The sequence below is a fragment of the Xenopus laevis genome, chromosome 6L, assembly GCF_017654675.1.
Source record: "Xenopus laevis strain J_2021 chromosome 6L, Xenopus_laevis_v10.1, whole genome shotgun sequence".
NCBI classification, from domain to species: Eukaryota; Metazoa; Chordata; class Amphibia; order Anura; family Pipidae; genus Xenopus; species Xenopus laevis.
This window is the reverse complement of record NC_054381.1, coordinates 2,896,781-2,917,584: the sequence shown is the minus strand read 5'-3', so window position 1 is coordinate 2,917,584 and position 20,804 is coordinate 2,896,781. Positions and strand designations below refer to the sequence as shown.

General features: G+C 39.7%; 3 protein-coding genes across 9 annotated transcripts in view; 1 reads left to right on the top strand and 2 right to left on the bottom strand.

The window, feature by feature from the left end:
* The window catches only part of LOC108719517 (gastrula zinc finger protein XlCGF57.1-like), a 35,866-nt gene extending 18,506 nt beyond the window's left edge, over positions 1 to 17,360 (bottom strand). The window contains exon 1 of one of the 3 annotated variants that reach the window (XM_018268410.2): positions 17,284 to 17,360. The gene's annotated coding sequence lies outside the window, so the exon portion shown is untranslated. The remainder of the gene's footprint in view (positions 1 to 17,283) is intronic. The other 2 variants (XM_018268409.2, XM_018268408.2) reach the window with 2 other exon arrangements.
* XB5897957.S (hypothetical LOC495453 S homeolog) overlaps positions 1 to 20,804 on the top strand; it is a 658,286-nt gene that overhangs the window by 381,819 nt on the left and 255,663 nt on the right.
* On the bottom strand, positions 7,325 to 17,407 carry LOC108718434 (oocyte zinc finger protein XlCOF6-like). 2 transcript variants are annotated; one of them, XM_041566917.1, is made up of 3 exons: positions 17,284 to 17,396; positions 16,478 to 16,575; positions 7,325 to 9,735 (listed from the first exon to the last, which is right to left on the bottom strand). In XM_041566917.1, the coding sequence occupies exon 3, from the start codon at positions 9,482 to 9,484 to the stop codon at positions 7,706 to 7,708; it is 1,779 nt and encodes a 592-aa protein (XP_041422851.1). In that variant the 5' UTR covers positions 9,485 to 9,735; positions 16,478 to 16,575; positions 17,284 to 17,396; the 3' UTR covers positions 7,325 to 7,705. The 2 variants fall into 2 exon arrangements, with proteins under 2 accessions (XP_041422851.1, XP_041422852.1); XM_041566918.1 differs by lacking the exon at positions 16,478 to 16,575 and having other exon boundaries at positions 17,284 to 17,407.

The following is a 20,804-nucleotide window of genomic DNA, read 5'->3' as shown; positions in this document are numbered from 1 at the left end:
ATCTCCTCCTCTTTTGAGTCTATATACTCCATCTATGGACTTAAAGCTCAAGTCTTTCAGATTATCCTCATGTATGGATATAACATGTTCAGAAAAGTAAGCAGATTCACCCTTTTCCCCAGTTCTTATGTTACTCATATGTTCCCCGATTCTTTTATTTAACACACAAATAGTTTTACCTACATATAAGTTACATGTGCACTGAATAAGATAAACCATGTAACTCGATTGGCAATTATAGATTATAGAAACTTTTTATCTCATAATTTTTAGAATCAGTATAAGATTTAAAAAGTCCCCCTATTTTTACCCAATTACATTTTGAACAATTTCCACATGGGAACATTCCTTTCACTTTCTGAGGGAGAAAATTAGACAAACTATGTAAAAAGTTATTTTTCTTATCTTGTCTCAATTGACTGGAGCTATTCTATCCTTAAGGGTTAGGGCACACCTGGAGATTCGGGGAGATTTAGTCACCAGGTGACTAATCACCTCTTCTTTGGGGTGACTATTCTCCCCAAACTGCTTCCCTGTGTCTTCCATCTGCTTTGTCTGACATTAGTGAGGGAATATTAGGCGTATTATAATGATGGATTGCTTGCAAGAATAATAAGAATAGCCAATCGCATAACAATCATATTTTACATGCTTTTCTTTCTCTAGAATCATCAACACGTTTTGCTCCAGTTATATTTCCAATTAAGAGCCTGTAGTGTTTAACAGCAGTGCTTTTATTCTTTGTTTATGTGTATTGCTATACAGCACAGGGACCACTAGAGGGCGCCTCTATAGCAGGCCAGATAGTATCCTAAATAGAAGTGGTCAGCACAGCTTTTCCAAATGGTATGTGTCCAATTCCTTAATAGTTGCTCTGTGCTGCAACTGCTGCAAATGATCCAAGTAGAGAAGAAGGAAGAGAAACTGCAGCAGTATTACTACAAACAACTCTTTATTCCAGGCAGTGGTAAACACAACATGTTTTGGGTTCAATACCCTTTATCAAGTGAATAAGGACCATTAGCACATGCACCCATTAAAAACTCATATGCACTTTGACCTATACAACATAGTGCAGTCTGGGTAATCAATTTAAAGAGAAATGTACTAACACATTTTACAACATTGGTGGGTATATAGGTTGTATTGCAACACATAAATAGTGAAGCCGCTGCTCAGACCATAATTGTGTGCACAGATATAAAAAATACAAGAGCTCAGGGCCACACTCTCTGCTTGTCTGTAACATGGATTCCCTGCTAGAGGCTGCTGGGAGTTGTAGTCCATAGTGAGGGGGTAAAGTCACACTTGTATCTGTGTGTGTAACATTATTAATACATAAATAGTGAAGCCAGTGCTCAGACCATAATTGTGTGCACAAATATAAGAAATAGAAAACTTTGCAGCATGCAAAAATTAAAACAATTAAAAAAGTAAAAAAATCCCAATCTTGTATTCATCTTTATTTGCTTCTATCCAATTGCGATAAGTCCGGGATGGTTAAAAAAATGTCCATTTGTTAAGAAAGAACAAAATGTCCAATAATATAGAAACCGTGAAACAATTTCCTGAAAGGAACAAAAGTTATCAATAAATGTGACTTTAGGCGACTGTCTAACTAAAAGCTGATCTACTGAATGATGAGACACATAATGGCTGTCCCAGGTAAAGAAACCTGAAGCCATTGTGTAAGGGCGAGACTTCCTATGGTCACAGGGATACAGAGATACCAAAGTATTTCATACGTCCCAATCACTCCCTATGTGACCCAACATATATTATGTGGATTATAGTATAATATTTACACCAGCATATATTGTAGTCATTTATCTCCTGTAACTCACCCATATTACATTTACGGCAGGAGATCTGTGTAAGACTGAGTGTAACTGCCATTGAATCTTTATAGTATTAATATCTGCGAAAAACCAATATGCAAAAAGGTTAACACAACTTTTGTTACAAGAAGCAACTTAAACTGTATTGCTCATTCATCCCATGAGGTATAACAATATCTAAGCGCCTAATCCACCTGGTTTCTCTTTGGAGTCGTTTTTTATTCCAATTCCCTCCTCTTACTGGTTTTGGAAATACCTCCAACACTTTCCATTTCAATTGGCAAACGCTGTGTTTACTGCTGAAAAAATGTCTGACACTGGTGTATCAGTGTAGGTGTCTCTTGACATTGTGGATATTGCCCTTACGCTCCTTTATGTGAGTATTCACAGACCGTATTGTCCCACATAGAGAATTCCGCATGGGCATTTCAATACATAAATGACATATTTACTTTTGCATGTGACATAAGCATTCAATTGTATAGTGGCCCCACTCAAAGAATTCTTTATATTTGGCCCCTTTATAATGGAGTTGCAACAGTTACATTCCATACACGGGAATGGGCCTATTTTGGGTGTACCTTTAAAGAGCTTTTTTTGAGGGGTAAATTGAGTTGGACTTAATAAATCTTTAAGTGAAGAACCTCGTTTGTACGCAAAACTGGGGTATTGTTTAAATGAGCCACCATACTTGTCATCTGATTGCAGAATTGGCCAAAACTTTTTAATAATCTCTTCTATTTTAAGGCTTTTTTATCGTATCTCCCTACAAACATCATTCTATTCCTGTCAGTATTGTGTTTTTTAGGCTGCAGTAGTTGCTCTCAAGGCAATTTTTCAACCTCATAGCAATATGTTGTAGTTTGCCTTTAGAGTAGAGTAACCTCTCTCTACAAAACGCAATGAGGTCATTGGCTGCTTCTCTATAAAGGAAATCATTGGCCGCTATTCTTCTTGCTCTCATGTACTGTCCTTTGGGGATCCCTTTCAACACACGGGGATGGTGGAAACTTTTAACATGTAAGATTATTTCTATCCATTGTTTTACAATACAACCCAGTTTTTAATTAACAATAAACCTATATCTATAGTTGGAAGGAGGAACGTACTCCGCAGTGTTGGGGAGGAGATGAAGACGGTCTGCCACCTCCGGTGAGAGAAAGACGCACAAATACCGGCAAGTATCCTTTTATCCTTACCTTAGCGAACAAGGAGCGAGACTACGTGACCACTTCCAGCGCAAGGCCCAATACACTCAGAGATTACCACAATACCAGTCTAGTTCTGCTAACTTGTCTTCTTACAACCACACTGAGGAGGATGACTACTCACCAACCAAGTATCCTGCTGATTTTTTAGAGCTACAACCAATCAGCAGAGAGGAGAAATCCAAGGTATCCCATCCCAAGAGAGGCCTACCCCCAGAGGGGCCGCAGTCACAACAGCAGGAGGTAACCAGTTTGGTCGTTAACCTTTCCTCCCATTTGCCTACTAAGTCTACTAAGTATGAACTTTCTGTTTTGAATAAAGGCCTAGGGTTTGTTCCAGATCCCACCAACAAATTTTTTGATTGGGAACTTGATGTTTTTAAGTTTATCAGGTGTATTAAGCTCAAGATGTGTTTTTCAGGTTCCCCTATGGTGCAGCCTGTACTTAAAAAGAAAAGTAACTATATGCCTGAGGTTTCTAGTGACTGCCTTGATAGTTTTGTACATGTTGTGAGGCCAAAAGTCTATGGGACAATGATAGCAAATTACCACAACACCCTAACCTCTCTAAAAATGAACGCCTTGCACTAAAAAGTAACCCTAATATCATTGTCAAGAAGGCTGACAAGGGAGGGGCTGTGGTAATTATGGATAGAGACAAATATAATAATGAGGTGATGCGGTTATTAAACATACCAGGTCATTATTGCAAAATCGACTCTGACCCTACAAATATCACGAAAAATACTATTGATACTATGGTTAATGATGCCTTCCTTCAGGGCACTACTGATAAAACGGTCAGATTTTCTCACTACTGATTTTCCCCATATTCCACTGCTGTATATTTTGCCAAAAATCCATAAACCCCTGAATGACCCCCGGGTAAACCAATTGTCTCAGGGGTAGGCTCAGTATTGGAACCCTTATCAAAATTGGTTGATTCCCACTTACAAAAAGTTGTCAATAATTTACCAACATGTTTGAAAGACACAACAAATCTACTAAACAGGGTAAACAACTTGGGCATGTTAGAAGGGGAGATCACTTTGTGTAGTATTGATATAGAAAGTTTATTTACTTCCATTACTCATGAAGAAGGGCTGTTGTGCGTAGAAAAAGCTTTACTTGATACTAATTTAGCCAATGCCCTAGTGCACTTTCTTGTTGATTGTTTGGAGATGGTCTTGGGTAAGAACTATTTTATGTACGATGGGTTCAGTGGTCGCGCCATCCCTAGGGAATCTTTTCGTATATGGGCTAGAGAAGAAATTATTCTTAAATTATTCTTAAATGACACATACTTACCTTATATCAGACAGTATTATAGATACGTGGACGATACATTAATTAAATGGGATGGTCCCCTAAGCACATTTGAGCAAATGGTGAATGAGGCCAATAGGTCCCACCCTACAGTTAAATTCACCTTTGAAACTTCGAAGCACGAGCTGAATTTCCTTGATCTCAACATTAAATTCATAGATAACAGATAAATAACTGGGTTGTATCGTAAAACAATGATAGAAATAATCTGTTACTTGAAGTTTCCACCATCCCCGTGTGCTGAAAGGGATCCCCAGTACAGGACAGTACATGAGAGCAAGAAGAATAGCGGCCAATGATTTCCTTTATAGAGAAGCAGCCAATCACCTCACATTGCATTTTGTAGAGAGAGGTTAATCTAAAGGCAAACGACAACATATTGCTAACGAGGTTGAAACATTGCCTCGAGAGCAACTACTGCAGCCTAAAAAACGCAATACTGACAGGAATAGAATGATCTTTGTAGGGAGATACGATAAAAAAGCCATAAAATGGAAGAGATTATTAAAAAGTTTTGGCCAATTCTGCAATCAGATGACAAGTATGGTGGCTCATTTAAACAATAGCCCCAGGAGCGCAACTACAGAGGAAGCAGACCCTGCAGCTGCAGGGGGCCCAGGAGGTACAGGGGGCCCTAATTAAAATACAATTTCAAAACATATTGGTAAAACAGGTCAGACTCTAGACGTTTTGGGGGCCTGAAAAATAACTTGCTGTGGGGCCCAGTAATATCTAGTTACACCACTAAATAGCCCAGTTTTACGTACAAACGAGGGTCTTCACTTAAAGATTTATTAAGTCCAACTCAACTTACCCCTCAAAAAAAGCTCTTTGAAGGTACACCCAAAATAGGCCCATTTCCGTGTATGGAATGTAACTGTTGCAACTCCATTATTAAGGGGCCAAATATAAAGTATCCTTTGAGTGGGGCCACTATACAATTGAATGCTTATGTCACATGCAAAAGTAAATATGTCATTTATGTATTGAAATGCCCATGCGGAATTCTCTATGTGGGACAATACGGTCTGTGAATACTCACATAAAGGAGCGTAAGGGCAATATCCACAATTTCAAGAGACACCTACACTGATACACCAGTGTCAAGACATTTTTTCAGCAGTAAACACAGCGTTTGCCAATTGAAATGGAAAGTGTTGGAGGTATTTCCAAAACCAGTAAGAGGAGGGGATTGGAATAAAAAATGACTCCAAAGGGAAACCAGGTGGATTAGGCGCTTAGATATTGTTATACCTCATGGGATGAATGAGCAATACAGTTTAAGTTGCTTCTTGTAACAAAAGTTGTGTTAACCTTCTTGCATATTGTTTTTTTTTCGCAGATATTAAGACTATAAAGATTCAATGGCAGTTACACTCAGTCTTACACAGATCTCCTGCCGTAAATGTAATATGGGTGAGTTACAGGAGATAAATGACTACAATATATGCTGGTGTAAATATTATACTATAATCCACATAATATATGTTGGGTCACATAGGGAGTGATTGGGACGTATGAAATACTTTGGTATCTCTGTATCCCTGTGACCATAGGAAGTCTCGCCCTTACACAATGGCTTCAGGTTTCTTTACCTGGGACAGCCATTATGTGTCTCATCATTAAGTAGATCAGCTTTTAGTTAGACAGTCGCCTAAAGTCACATTTATTGATAACTTTTGTTCCTTTCAGGAAATTGTTTCACGGTTTCTATATTATTGGACATTTTGTTCTTTCTTAACAAATGGACATTTTTTTAACCATCCCGGACTTATCGCAATTGGATAGAAGCAAATAAAGGTGAATACAAGATTGGGATTTTTTTTAATTGTTTAAATTTTAGCAAAGTTTTCTATTTCTTATATTTGTGCACACAATTATGGTCTGAGCACTGGCTTTACTATTTATGTATTAATAATGTTACACACACAGATACAAGTGTGACTTTACCTCCTCACTATGGACTACAACTCCCAGCAGCCTCTAGCAGGGAATCCATGTTACAGACAAGCAGAGAGTGTGGCCCTGAGCTCTTGTATTTTGTATATCTGTGCACACAATTATGGTCTGAGCAGCGGCTTCACTATTTATGTGTTGCAATACAACCTATATACCCACCAATGTTGTAAAATGTGTTAGTACATTTCTCTTTAAATTGATTACCCAGACTGCACTATGTTGTATAGGTCAAAGTGCATATGAGTTTTTAATGGGTGCACGTGTTAATGGTCCTTATTCACTTTATAAAGGGTATTGAACCCAAAACATGTTGTGTTTAGCACTGCCTGGAATAAAGAGTTGTTTGCAGTAATACTGCTGGAGTTTCTCTTCCTTCTTCTCTACTTGGATCAGATAGTATCCTATGCAATAGAGATGATAGAACCATGTAGAGCACAAATGGTAACTTTCTATCTTGTTGTTATAGGGCAATAAGCATTGTTCTGATTGGTTCAGGAAAGCGACTGACACTATTATTTCACATGTAAGTCTATAGTTAAATGAGCGGCTCCATTACTCTCACCAGTAGCTTTACCATAAATGATGCTCTGGATGACGCCTACAGTTCTCAGGGAGTGAGTCCTCCCAACGGAATGGAGGCAGGGTGTCTATGACTAAGTGCTGGAGGGTACGAAACGCGTAAGGTGAACCATGTGGGGTTAGTATGTATCTATCTTTTAACATGTGAGCACAAATTGTTTTTACTGGATTCAAGCCTTGGGACATATATCTTTTGATATAAATATTTAGAGCCAAGAGCTACTCCGTATACTGTATGTAGCCCTCAGCCTGGCTGGCTCTCCTTGAGAGACTAATTACAGCATTTACTACCCCTTACTAGTCCTATTAGTGCACTATAAATGAGGGATACATGTACCCTATACACAGAATTGATATCGGTTCTGTGAAACTGAGTTTTCATTTTGTTGACAGAATGAATCCTGTGCTATAAGATCTTGCTTTAGCATTTATTTTGTCAATGAAATCCAGCTTGGCATGTACTAGTTATTTACACCAGTATATATTCTGTCCAAGTTTTTTTGTACATAATTCATTCTGTAAGTAGCTTTACACATAACTGCATTTGTTACATGGATGTTATACAATTGTGAGACAGATTGTCAGAATTTACAGAATGCCATTTGTTAAATAATTAAATCCTTTTGTGCACAAAACAGATTTTGTACTCTATCAAAATAGGTATTTTATATAATTATTGGGTCTTTTTTTATCTGTGTAAACAAACTGCACCTCATACAGTAGAATTCTGCTATATTGTTACAAAACAAAAGCTGCAGTGCAGGATACAAATAACCCAGAATTAATTACAGCTATTTATTCAGGGATGCTTGAATATTGTTTAGGATAACACATTAAGGGTTTCTTCCCTGTATGAGTCATCTGGTGCTTTTTGAGGTTTTGCTTTATAGAAAAGCCTTTGCCACATTCTGTACATGTGAAAGGTTTCTCCCCCGTATGAACAGTTTGGTGAATTTTGAGTTGATCCTTTCTAGAAAAGCCTTTGCTGCATTCTGTACATGTGAATGGTTTTTCCCCCGTATGAACAGTTTGGTGAATTTTGAGATGATCCATTCTAGAAAAACCTTTGCCGCATTCAGTGCACGAGAATGGTTTCTCCCCTGTGTGAACTCTCTGGTGAATACTGAGCTTGTGCTTTGTAGAAAATCCTTTACTGCATTCTGTGCATGTGAAGGGTTTCTCCCCTGTGTGCATTGTCTGGTGAATTTCGAGATCACGTTTTGTAGAAAAGACTTTGCTGCATTCTGTGCATGTGAAGGGTTTCTCCACTGTGTGAGTCATGTGGTGAAGTTTGAGGTTTTGTTTTATAGAAAAGCCTTTGCCACATTCTGTGCATGTGAAAGGCTTCTCCCCCGTATGAACAGTCAGGTGAATTTTGAGATGATCATTTCTAGAAAATCTTTTCCCACATTCTGTACATGTGAATGGTTTCTCCCCTGTGTGAGTCATGTGGTGAAGATTCAGCTTTTGCTTTGTAGAAAGGCATTTTCCACATTTTGTACACATAAAGGGGTTTTCCCTTGTGTGAACTGCTAGGTGAATTTTGAGGTTCTGCTTTATAGGAAATCCTTTGCCACATTCTGTGCATGTGAATGGTTTCTCCTCTGTGTGAACTCTATGGTGAACTTTGAGCTGACGTATTGTAGAAAATCCTTTGGCGCATTCTGTGCATGTGAAGGGTTTCTCCCCTGTGTGAATTGTCTGGTGAATTTTGAGATCACGTTTTGTATAAAAGCCTTTGCTGCATTCTGTACATGGGAAGGGTTTCTCCCCTGTGTGAATCATGAGGTGAATTTTATGCTGTTGCTTTGTAGAAAACCCTTTTCCACATTCAGTGCACATGAAGGGTTTCTCCCCTGTGTGAACTGTTTGGTGAATTTTGAGATCATGTTTTCTGTAAAATCCTTTGCCACAATCTGTACATGTGAAAGGTTTCTCCCCTGTGTGAACTATGTGGTGAATTTTAAGCCTATGGTTTGTACAAAATCCTTTGCCACATTCATTACAGGAAAATGATTTCTCCCCTGTGTGAACTCTCTGGTGAATTTTGAGTGTCTTGTTTGTAGAAAAGCATTTGGCGCATTCTGTGCATGTGAAGGGTTTCTCCCCTGTGTGAACTGTCTGGTGAATTTTGAGATCGCGTTTTGTATAAAAGCCTTTGCTGCATTCTGTACATGTGAAGGGTTTCTCCCCTGTGTGAGTCATGTGGTGAATTTTATGCTGTTGCTTTGTAGAAAACCCTTTTCCACATTCAATGCACATGAAGGGTTTCTCCCCTGTGTGAACTCTTTGGTGACATTTGAGGTGATATTTTCTGTAAAATCCTTTGCCACAATCTGTGCATGTGAAGGGTTTCTCCCCTGTGTGAACTGTTTGCAGAGTTTTGAGGTTCTGCTTTGTAGAAAAGCCTTTGCCACATTCATTAGAGGAAACTGGTTTCTCCTCTGTGTGATGTATAAGAAGTGTCACATTTGAAGAGAAGACTTTGCCATATTCTTCATAAGGGAAAGGTTTCTCTTCTTTGATAACCTTCTGATGTCCTGTAAGACTGTTGTCTTGCTGCTCACATTCCATTGTGCTACAAAGTTGCACCTCGGCCTCTTTTGTCTTACGACTTGTTGTAACTGACAGACAAGAAGATCTGCTGCTATTTGGTTTGCTGAGAGACCTGATATCCTATTCCTGAGTCACACGGTGTCTCTGCTTTATTCTATGTCCTGCACCTGTAACGGCTCCTTGGCTGGATCTAAGGAATCCCAGAAATCCCTGGATTCTCTTACTTGGAACCTCTGCTGCTTAATGCTGCTCTGGGATCTTCTGCATCTCTGCAAAAAGAAACATTAAAATCTTGTACTTAAAAATTGTTTTACTTAGAAAGTGTCGTTTCCACATATTTGTTAATATATTTGAAGCTTTTACAGGTGCCCATTGATTTGACCTTTTTCTTATATAAACTTAACTACCATATAGTTGTTAGATGGAGTAAGTATTAGCTTTCTGAGACTGTCCCTGTGAATATGGAGCATCAGGGCCCTGATTTGCAGAGGGTTAATTGATATTTACTTCAATAAATTTTTATTGTTCATCACAACATTAGTGTACAGTCAATTACTGCTATCAGAAAACACAAAGCAGCATGCCAAAATGTACATACAATAAGCAATGAGACATACATCATCTGTTAACGTACATTTGTTGTGCGAACCAAGGTTCGTACTTCCATAAATGAACATACAGGGTACAAAAGCGTCTTTTTATAAAAAGAAAACAAAAAATAAACAAAAACAAAAAATAATAAAACAAAAAAAAATATACCTCTCCTGCACTGAGACCAAATATACCCTAAGAAGGCTACAGGGAAAAAAGGATAACGGGAGCATCAGTCCCAAATCTATACTCAATCCACGGGTTCCAGGTTAACAGAAACTTCTGATGGGTATCTAATAGAACACTAGTCATTTTTTCCTGGGACATAATCCAATCAACTCTGGACTTAACCGGGGTTATAGGAATTTGCCTCTGTTTCCAGGCTCCCGCTAAGGTCCTCTTAGCAGCTAACATTATGAACGAGAACAGGCGAAACTGAGCATTGGCGAGCTCTTGGGGTTTAACGTTAAGTAGGGCTATTGCCGGGTCTCTAGGCAAGGAAACCTCAAAAACAGAATAAATCATGTTAAAGACCCTAAACCAAAATCTTCGGGCACCCGAACAGGTCCACCATATATGAAACATCGTGCCCATTTCCCCACAGCCTCTGAAGCACCGGGGACCAGACCGCACTCACAGTATGAAAAAAATAAAGCCACAAGGGCTGTGATTTTATTCCTCAACGTTTCGGCTATCAAACTCTAGCCGTCCTCAAGAGCACCTCCTGAGGACGGCTAGAGTTTGATAGCTGAAACGTTGAGGAATAAAATCACAGCCCTTGTGCCTTTTTGTTTTCATACAAAGCCCTGTGAGTGCGGTCTTTTTTCACTGAATATGTGTAAATTTTACCGGCACCAAGGCATTTAACCCTTTTATTGTGGAGTGCACCAGTTCAGATTCTTTATATATATATATATATATATATATATATATATATATATATATATATATATATATATATATATATATATATATATATATGTATATGACATTCAGCTCATTGGTCAAATGACCAACAAAAAGGAATATCAGTCTATGTATGAGGAGTCAAAGTCATTTACGAGGGGATTTGCAAGAGACAAGCAGATAAGGTACATGAGATAAGGTAAATTAGGGATGAATTATTGGGAGTGTTGTGGTGTCGATGAAGAGGAGGAAGATGGAGAGATGAGAGAATAAATTTGAATTATTTGGGAAAATCCTTTGTATATTTTCTCGAAGAAAAAGATAACTTCATTTATTATGAAGGCTTTTCTTTTTTTTTACAGCTTTTCTTTTTTTTTTTTTAATTGATTTCACTGGAAATCAGTGTTTGTTCTTTGAAATTTACTTTATTGTGAGAACAATAAAAGAAACTGCATTGTAAAAAACAAAAACAAAAAAAAATTAAGCTCGAGAACCTGCTAAAGTAAAGTGGCCTCAAAGCAGGTGCTTATTTTTGAATTGGAGGCAAGTTTTATTTGCATAAAAACCAGGTGCACTTTCAAACAGAGTCTCAATGTAGGTTGACAATCCACATAGGGGATAGGGGCTACTAAATGGCCAATCACAGCCCTTATTTGGCATCCCAAGAACATTTTTGTTGCTCCCCAACTCATTTTACTTCTGAATGTTGCTCACGGGTTGTAAAGGTTGGGGATCCCTGCCCTAAGGAAGTTAAAAGTACTTACAACACCCACTTTGCTCAACAACTTTGCAGCAGGACTTCCGAGAGACTACGTAACCACCTCATCAAAGTTTTTTACAACAAAAAAAGGATTATACAGCAAGAAATTGCCTCCCTTAGAGATCTTTTTACAGGAACAGACACTGAGTATATTAACCAGGCACTACAACTATACTACAGAAAACTACAAACACTGCTGGTAACTAAGAAAAAGAAAAAACAGCAAAGGCTTCGATTTCAAAGTGACCGCTCTGCAGATCCAACTTACGCACAAAAACGCTGTGTAATAAACTTATCGGACTACTCTCCTACTAAAGTGGAAATTAAAGTACTATTAAAGGGGCTAATATACTGCGCTATAACAGTAATGGATAAAACTGAAATCAGCAAAGACATGGAGGAATTTTTTAGGAAACTGCACCTTAAGGAATTTTTTCATGACAGGCCATACAGTGAGTCTGACACCTCCAAACAACAGGAACAATATAGAAAAAAGAAAGTCAAGTGGACATGAATGCCAAACTAGATCATAAACTCATTTAGAGACACGGTTAAATCAACTATCCTGGCCAGAAGCACAATCTGAGTGCCCAAGAAAGGAATGCCATTAAATGCCTCAAGAACAACAAGGACATCATCATCATCATCAAACCAGCCGATAAAGGGGGTGCAGTGGTCATTATGAACACTTTGGACTACATCACAGAGGCCCACATACAGCCATCAAACTCCAATCACTATACTAAACTAGATACTGACCCCACAATTGCTTATAGGAAAGAAATAAAAAACTTAATCAAGATACTACCAGCCACACAATCGCATCTGGTACCAGAGAATCCCAAAACAGGCACCTTCTAGATGCTTCCTAAAATCCACAAAAAAACCCTGGATGACCTATAGTATCCGGGATTGGCACTGACAGAAGGCACATCAGGATGGGTTGAGCAGATCTTAAAACCTATTGTAGAGGGCACAACAAGCTATTTACAAGATACAACTGATCTGCTAAACCAACTTGCAGGCATAGGACCACTTCCGGAGGGAACCATTTTGGCAACAATGGATGTGGGATCATTATATACAAACATTCCACACAAGGATGGTATAGATGCCTGCAAAACATTTCTGGAAAAGCATGAGCTACCATCCCAAGCTGTTGTACAACTGATTGAGTTTACATTAACACACAACTGCTTGTTTTTTCAGCCAGGAAGTATTTCTACAACGGATGGGAACCAGTATGGCTACACGCTTTGCACCCCAACATGCCAACCTCTAGAAGAGGACTTTCTCTCCACTTGCAACACCAAGCCTTTGACATACCTCCACTATATAGACGACATATTCATAATCTGGACAAATACTGAAAAAGAACTTATTCAGTTTCATAAACAGTTTCAAGACTTTCATCCAACAATCAATTTGAAAATGAACTACTCCCCCACTCACATCCATTTTCTGGACACAACCATTCACATCAGGGATAATACTATTCAAACCAATATATATCTATCTATCAAGCCAACGGACAAACCATCATATCTAATGTACGACAGCTTTCACCCTGACCACACTAAACACTCAACAATCTACAGCCAGGCTTTACGATACAATCGTATATGTTTGGACGCTGCTGAAAGGAACCACCACCTCAAAACACTGAAACCAGACTTCATCAACAGGGGCTACAAGCCCATCATTGTAGATCAATACATTCATAGAGCCACCAAGATTCCCTAAATTGGGTTCCCCTAGTGGTCACATACAATCCACAACTAAAGCTCCCCATAGACGCGACGATTCTTCTTGCCGAACGACCGATTTTAGGGAATCGTGCGGTTAGTGGGATTCGATCGATTGTACATCTTACGATTTTTCGGCCGACATCTGTCAGGAAATTGATCGGCCAGGTCAAAAACTCTTTGTCGGTCCCAGTGCAATGTATCTATGTTTGCAGGGCCAAGCAGCTCCCCTTTGTTTTCCTGGCAAATTGTTTTTTTTAGTTGATATTAAATTTGTAAGATCGTTCTGAGAAGATCGTCGTCTCACGATCAGGATCTGATCTTTTAAAAATCTCAACATCTATGGCCGGCTTTAATACCCTCAGAAAAATATCCAGAGATCTACAGGATACACTTCATAAGGACGAGAGACTCAAAAGTACATTCCCAGAGCCATCACTCCCAGCATTCAGCCTCCCAACCTAAAGTCACTAATAACAACAAGTGCCTTATTGCACCCCACCAAAAATAGAACATATCCCTGTGGCAAAAAACAATGCAAAACCTGCCCACACACCTTGACTTCAGACAAAATACCAATTCTGGACACATTAGAGGAATACAGTATCCATGGTCACTACAACTGTTCTACTTCCAATGTGGTGTATTTAATACAATGCACTAAATGCAATACAGGGGGACTGTATAGAGGAGAGACTGGGCAAACTCTGAGAAATAATCACCACCCATTCACTATAACCAATAAAAAACTGGACACACCAATAATCATTTCAATGGCCTGATCACTCCATAAAGGATTTAAGAATTTTGGTTCTTAAGGGCAACTTTAAAACAGACGATGATAGAAGTGTGGGAATATAAATTAATGCAAACGTTCAATTCTCTGGGGAAGGGACTAAACGTGGGCCTTGGATTTCTGGCTAATTATATGGACTAAGAAAGGACTGAACCAGGTCACAAATAGCAACATGTCTGGATCTGGACTCAGATCATATGGAATTCCTTTCATTCTACACTCCAATAATTCAGCCCTAATTTATACTCCGCCTCTTTGACCCACATTATCTTGTACCTTATCTGCTTGTCTCTTGCAAATCCCCTCGTAATGACTTTACACCTCACACACACAGACTGATATTCCTTTTTGTTGGTCATGTGACCTATGAGCTGAATGTTATGTATATATATATATTTATATACCAGAGAACAGCACAGCTTCATTGTAATCAGCTTGAGAAAGGAACTAAATGTTCTGAAAGCTTGTTATGATTATATTAGTTATGATTATATCAGTTCGCCAATAAAGGGATCACCTTTATACCACTTTTGTTATTTTTTATTTCAAAAGGGTTTCCCTGTAACATTTTTACTGGCTAACACGGTACAGCAACTTTACTTGATATTTAAAGAGACAGTAACCAAATTAGGGTTATACTTATGTTGTGCAATCATTTTGGAAAGGGCAGTCACAGGTGTCTGTGCTTAGAATGGGCATATTAGTTATACTATACTTACATTTAATATATAATTAATTAGAAATTGTATTTGTCTTTTTAAAGGAGAACTAAAGCCTAAAAATGAATGTGGCTCAAAAATGGCCTATTTTATAAAGTGAACTTATTGCACGAGGCTAAAGTTTGAGCTTGTCAATAGCAGCAATGATCCAGGACTTCAAACTTGTCACAGGGGGTCACCATCTTGGAAAGTGTCTGTGACACTCACATGCTCAGTGGGCTCTGATTGGCTGTTGAGAAGCTAAGCTTAGGGCTCGTCACTAATTATCCAGCAGAAAATGAGCTTCCCTGGCTGTAATATAAGCTGATGCTACAGGTTTGCTGATTATTCAATTCTGATGCTTATTGCACTGGTTTCTGTGCTGCCATGTAGTAATTATCTGTATTAATTACTAATCAGCCTTATAGTGTGACATTTCTATTCTATGTGTACTGTATATTGTGAGTGGCTCCCTAAGCTCAGTAAGTGACAGCAGCACAGAGCATGTGAATCAGTGAATCCCCATAGACTGACACAACTAAATAATATAAAATACTCTCCAGCTGGGCCTCATACTAAAATGTCTGATGTGATCGAGGGACTGACTTTGCAGTAAGGGCTCTTACTGATGAGCATTTTTACCTGCGCTCCCCTGCGTTACGTTTTTCTGCGTTCAGCCGCAGGGGAGCGCAGGAATAGACGCATTAAATTTTTTCCAATGGGGCTGTACTCACAGAGGCGCGTGTAGGCGCCAAATGCAGGAAAATGCAGCATGTTGTGTCTCAACCTGCGTTCGGCGCCTACACGCGCCTGTGTGAGTACAGCCCCATTGGAAAAAATTTAATGCGTCTATTCCTGCGCTCCCCTGCGGCTGAACGCAGAAAAACAGAATGCAGGGGAGCGCAGGTAAAAACGCTCATCAGTAAGAGCCCTAAGAAGGAGCAGCGCTGTCAGTCTCTGGTGATTTGTACAGACCTCCCAATATTTTGGAAATGGAAAGAGAGACAAAAAGATTTTTTGACCACGCCCATTTTGCAGCCCCGCTCCCTAATTACCACGCCCATTTTACAAAATTTGCCAGGTTATGAACGTTTGAACACATTTCTGTAGTTTTTATGTTTTATTACAGTTTTACTAATGAAGGTGAAATGCCCTTTAAGCTGTGAGTCCAACTTCTCCCAAGCGACAAAACTGTTACAAATGTATCAAGTATCTATTCTGGACTCTCTGCCAAGAGCCAATTAAGTTAGAAACATTGTATCTCTTTTGGCTGTTCAATGCAGAGAAATCGGGACTTTCCAGTACTAACGCGGGACTGCGGGTGGAGCTGTAGAGGCAATTATGTGTATAAAAGCCCAGAACTGCCAGCAGGATGGCACATAAGCAATAACATATATATAATAGCCCAGAAGTCATAGGAAAAGAATAAAGTGGAAATTCCACGTATAACAGCCCCAGATTCCCATTGTGATTCCCATGTGACTAAGTAAAATATGAGGAGTTAGAGAAACTTACAGGGGAAGCAGCAGGTCAGTAAGAAGTTGCAGTTCCGCTGCTCTCAGCTCATTCCTTTCCTCTGCATTAGCCTCGTGTTCTGTGCAGGAGGGGGAGGGCTTACACGGAGACACAGGAGCCACAAGGGATGAGAAAATAAATCTCATTGGCCACAAACTACTTCAATCTACAAACTGGCCAATCAGGGGGAGCTTCAGCTTTTACACTGAATTGAAAGTGCTGCTGCTTAAGGCTCCCTAATTGGCCAATTTGCACAGTGAAGTCATTCATGCTGAAGGACCTGCTTAGGTGGCCGTGTAATTGCCTGACAATTCTGGGGATTCACAGGACTCACACCTCACAATAATAATTATACCAACAGCAAGTGCAGTGTCTGTATGTACTGGTCATTCTCTACAGCAGGATTAACCCCCAGTCTCCCCTCTCTATCAGTCCCTGCAGCAGGATTAACCCCCAGTCTCCCCTCTCTATCAGTCCCTGCAGCAGGATTAACCCCCAGTCTCCCCTCTCTATCAGTCCCTGCAGCAGGATTAACCCCCAGTCTCCCCTCTCTATCAGTCCCTGCAGCAGGATTAAGCCCCAGTCTCCCCTCTCTATCAGTCCCTGCAGCAGGATTAACCCCCAGTCTCCCCTCTCTATCAGTCCCTGCAGCAGGATTAACCCCCAGTCTCCCCTCTCTATCAGTCCCTGCAGCAGGATTAACCCCCAGTCTCCCCTCTCTATCAGTCCCTGCAGCAGGATTAAGCCCCAGTCCCACAGACAGTACAGGAGGAGGAGGAGGAGGAGGAGGAGGGAAAATGACTTACCCAGTAGATGAGGCTGGAGATGTGAGTGCGGGGGATGGGAATGTCAGGGACACAGGAGCAGGGAGTTGAAGGGAGTTACAAGACACAGTTCCCAGTGAGTCCCTTTAAATCTCGGCTCTGTGAGGGATGTGTATTGGGAGGAGACTGGGAATGTATAATCCACTCCTGGGGGAGTCACTTCTTAATGCTATTGGCCAGTTTGAGTTCAGCCCACAGCTTTAGTATCAGACTCTATAAGGTGGGGGTGCTGCCATTTTGTTGGTGGGTTACAGTCCCATTGCAGTACAAGCAGTAGAATTACAGAGATGTTGATAGTACTTAGTACAGTGAGTATAAGGAGAGAGTCAGAGGTCGGCAGGGGCTCAGTGTTGTTATACAGATCAGACTGATTTTAGCAATTTGCAGCCCCGGCTCTCCTGCTGCTCCCACAGTATAATGATATATAGTCTGACATTCCTATACACTATATACCCCTGCCCTCCTCTAGTCTGACATTCCTATACACTATATACCCCTGCCCTCCTCTAGTCTGACATTCCTATACACTATATACCCCTGCCCTCCTCTAGTCTGACATTACTATACACTATATACCCCTGCCCTCCTCTAGTCTGACATTCGGTTTGGGATTCAGCCAAGATTTTTCAGCAGGATTTGGCTGAATCCAATCCATGTGATGCATTATAGTCTTTAATTCTCCGTACTATTGATGTTAGTTTTAATGAGTCGTCATCCCTAAGAGAGCGGATATAATGAAATCTGTGAATCTAAAATGGACTTTAGATGATTTTCAATATCTTTCCAGAAATTCTTAATTAATACACATTCCCAAAGCAGATGAAATGAATTTGGGGCAGGAACATTGCATTTAGGACAGGAGTTGAGACATTTGGAGTTCTTTGCATGAATATTCAATCCTTTGTCTGCTAAATGGACTAAAATTTCATAATTCAGATGGAATTAATTTGTCGAAATTATTTATAGCATTAAACAAAGTCTCTGTGGCAACTTCCTTTTGAATATATTCGGACCGTCTTTTTGCTGTACAATCCATATTATTATTATTCCAAAGATTTGATTGGATGAGTCTGATGTTAACCTCTAGATTGGAATAAACAACCTTTATTAAAAATGGAAGTAATATTGGAATTATAACCATTTAAGGAATCCTTCCATTCAAGTCTATTAAACCAGTGTGAGAGTTGAAGATAGAATCATTTTTCTTTGTCTGGAATATGAAATTTCAGTTTGAATTCATCCCATCCTAAAATTTTACCATTTCATGGAGATATGATGTCCTGTAGAAAACGTATTCCCTTCCTTTTCCAGGTAGTATTCATAGGCGATTGATCCGAGCATGCAGCGCCGGATTTAATTTCCGGCCGCCCCTAGGCCGCGCAGTCCGACCACGCGGCCGCGCGGTCCTAGTGCCCGCCTTCCCAGCGCGCCGGCGAAAAAACGCCGGCGCAGCTGGTGTAGTTGAACGGGGACGCGAACGTCCCCATAATGCGCTGGGCGGCATGCCGCCCCTATTTTTTGCCGCCCTAGGCCCAGGCCTATGTGTCCTTGCCGCAAATCCAGGCCTGCGAGCATGGGATACTTTTGTTTTTTGTTATAGGGAAGTATGGAATCAGTTTGTAATCCGATTTATATCGGAGCAATCTCCATACAGCTGCCGTGTCTCTGTATATTGGATTGTTTTTCATTTCTACTGGCTGCTTTTTGAGAGGTTTGTGTAGTAGTTTTAAAAATTTTTCTCCAATATCCGTTGTTGTTTCTAACGGTACATTTACATATTTTTCTATTAGACTTATCCATTCCATTCCATATCTTGTTATAGCTGATAAGTTGAATGATCTGTATACTTCCATATATTTTTGGGTTTTTTTTAGTTTCTGTAGGGATATCTTTGGAATTTTTTCTCTCCAGAGGAATCTTGAAAGAGAGTTCTCCAACGTGTTGATATCTTTATGTTTTAAGAGGAGAGGTACATTTATGATAGGGTATTTGCATTTTGGAAAAACCATCATCTTGTAGAAAGCATCTCTCCCTTTTAAGTTAAAAACAGAAAAATAAGAAAGCACAGACCCAATGTAGCAAAGGTGAGGTGCAGTATTTACAGTACCCCCCAATAGAGTCACCAAAAATAAGGAACGTTCCAAGGTGACGACTACACACTCCAAAGTAGAAAAAAAATTCATTTATTACATCAATTAAATTATACAAAACATAAAGGCCCCATAAATATAGACGCGTTTCAACCGTTGAGGTCTTCATCAGGGGCAAAATAATACATTAAAACAAAAATAGTGAAGCAGAATGTTTATCCAGTTTTTTGCAAAAATTGGTGATGTTCTTGACCATAGGTGAAAAGTTGAGAGGGTAAAGTCTGTTTAAGTCGGCTGGAATATATATGCCTAGGTGTTTTATATAGGACTTTTTTTTTTTTCAATATCTAATAATTTTAGGATCTTGAAAGAGGTGTGACCATTAACGTCCATAAGTTCAGTTTTTCTAATATTTACTTTAAAACCAGATATGGATTCAAACATTTGTAGGATAGAGAAGATGTTTTAACCAGTAGCTTTACCATAAACTATGCTCTGGATAACACCTTCAGTTCTAAGCGGGTGAGCAGGGTGTTGTGCAACTACAATTGTATGGCCGTACACTATAATTGGGCACCAGTGGTTCCTGAACAATTATTAAAACTGATTTATTAGAACAATCCATACAGGAGAGTAGAAATTGTACAAAGCACAATCATTGAGCAGTAGTGAGTGTATACACATAATAGTAACAAATACTAGAGTCTTCCTTCTGATAGAAGGGAATAGAGGAAATTATCAGTCCACCCAGAGTTTCTCCTGTTTCCTCTAAGAACTCCTGATATGATAAACCCAGGTGGGATCTACCTAAAGGTGGCCATAGACGCAAAGATCCGCTCGTTTGTCGACATCGCTAAACGAGCGGATCTTTACCCGATATGCCATTAACAAGCATGGCTATATTGGGCGTAATCTGATTGTTCGGCCGTATGGCCGAATGATCCGATTACGATGTGCAATGGGCTCTGGCGGGATCGGTCCGGTCAAAATCAAACCTGACCAAATGAGCGATATCCGCCAGACGAAAGCTGTCGGCACTCTCCACACACGATCTGAAAATCGTACGAATCCTCGATTCGCACGATAGGATCTGTGTGTCTACGGCCAGCTTAAGTCCCAGGAATCAGATCCCTTCTATACTCCTCGGTAGAGCCAAGAGCTACTCCGTATACTGTATGTAGCCCTCAGCCTGGCTGGCTCTACTTGAGAGACTAATTACAGCATTTACTACCCCTTACTAGTCCTATTAGTGCACTATAAATGAGGGATACATGTACCCTATACACAGAATTGATATCGGTTCTGTGAAACTGAGTTTTTATTTTGTTGACAGAATGAATCCTGTGCTATAAGATCTTGCTTTAGCATTTATTTTGTCAATGAAATCTAGTTTGGCATGTACTAGTTATTTAC

Coding starts and splice junctions, on each gene's coding strand:
- LOC108718434 (XM_041566918.1), bottom strand. CDS start 9,484: ATGGAATGTGAGCAGCAAGACAACAGTCTTACAGGACATCAGAAGGTT.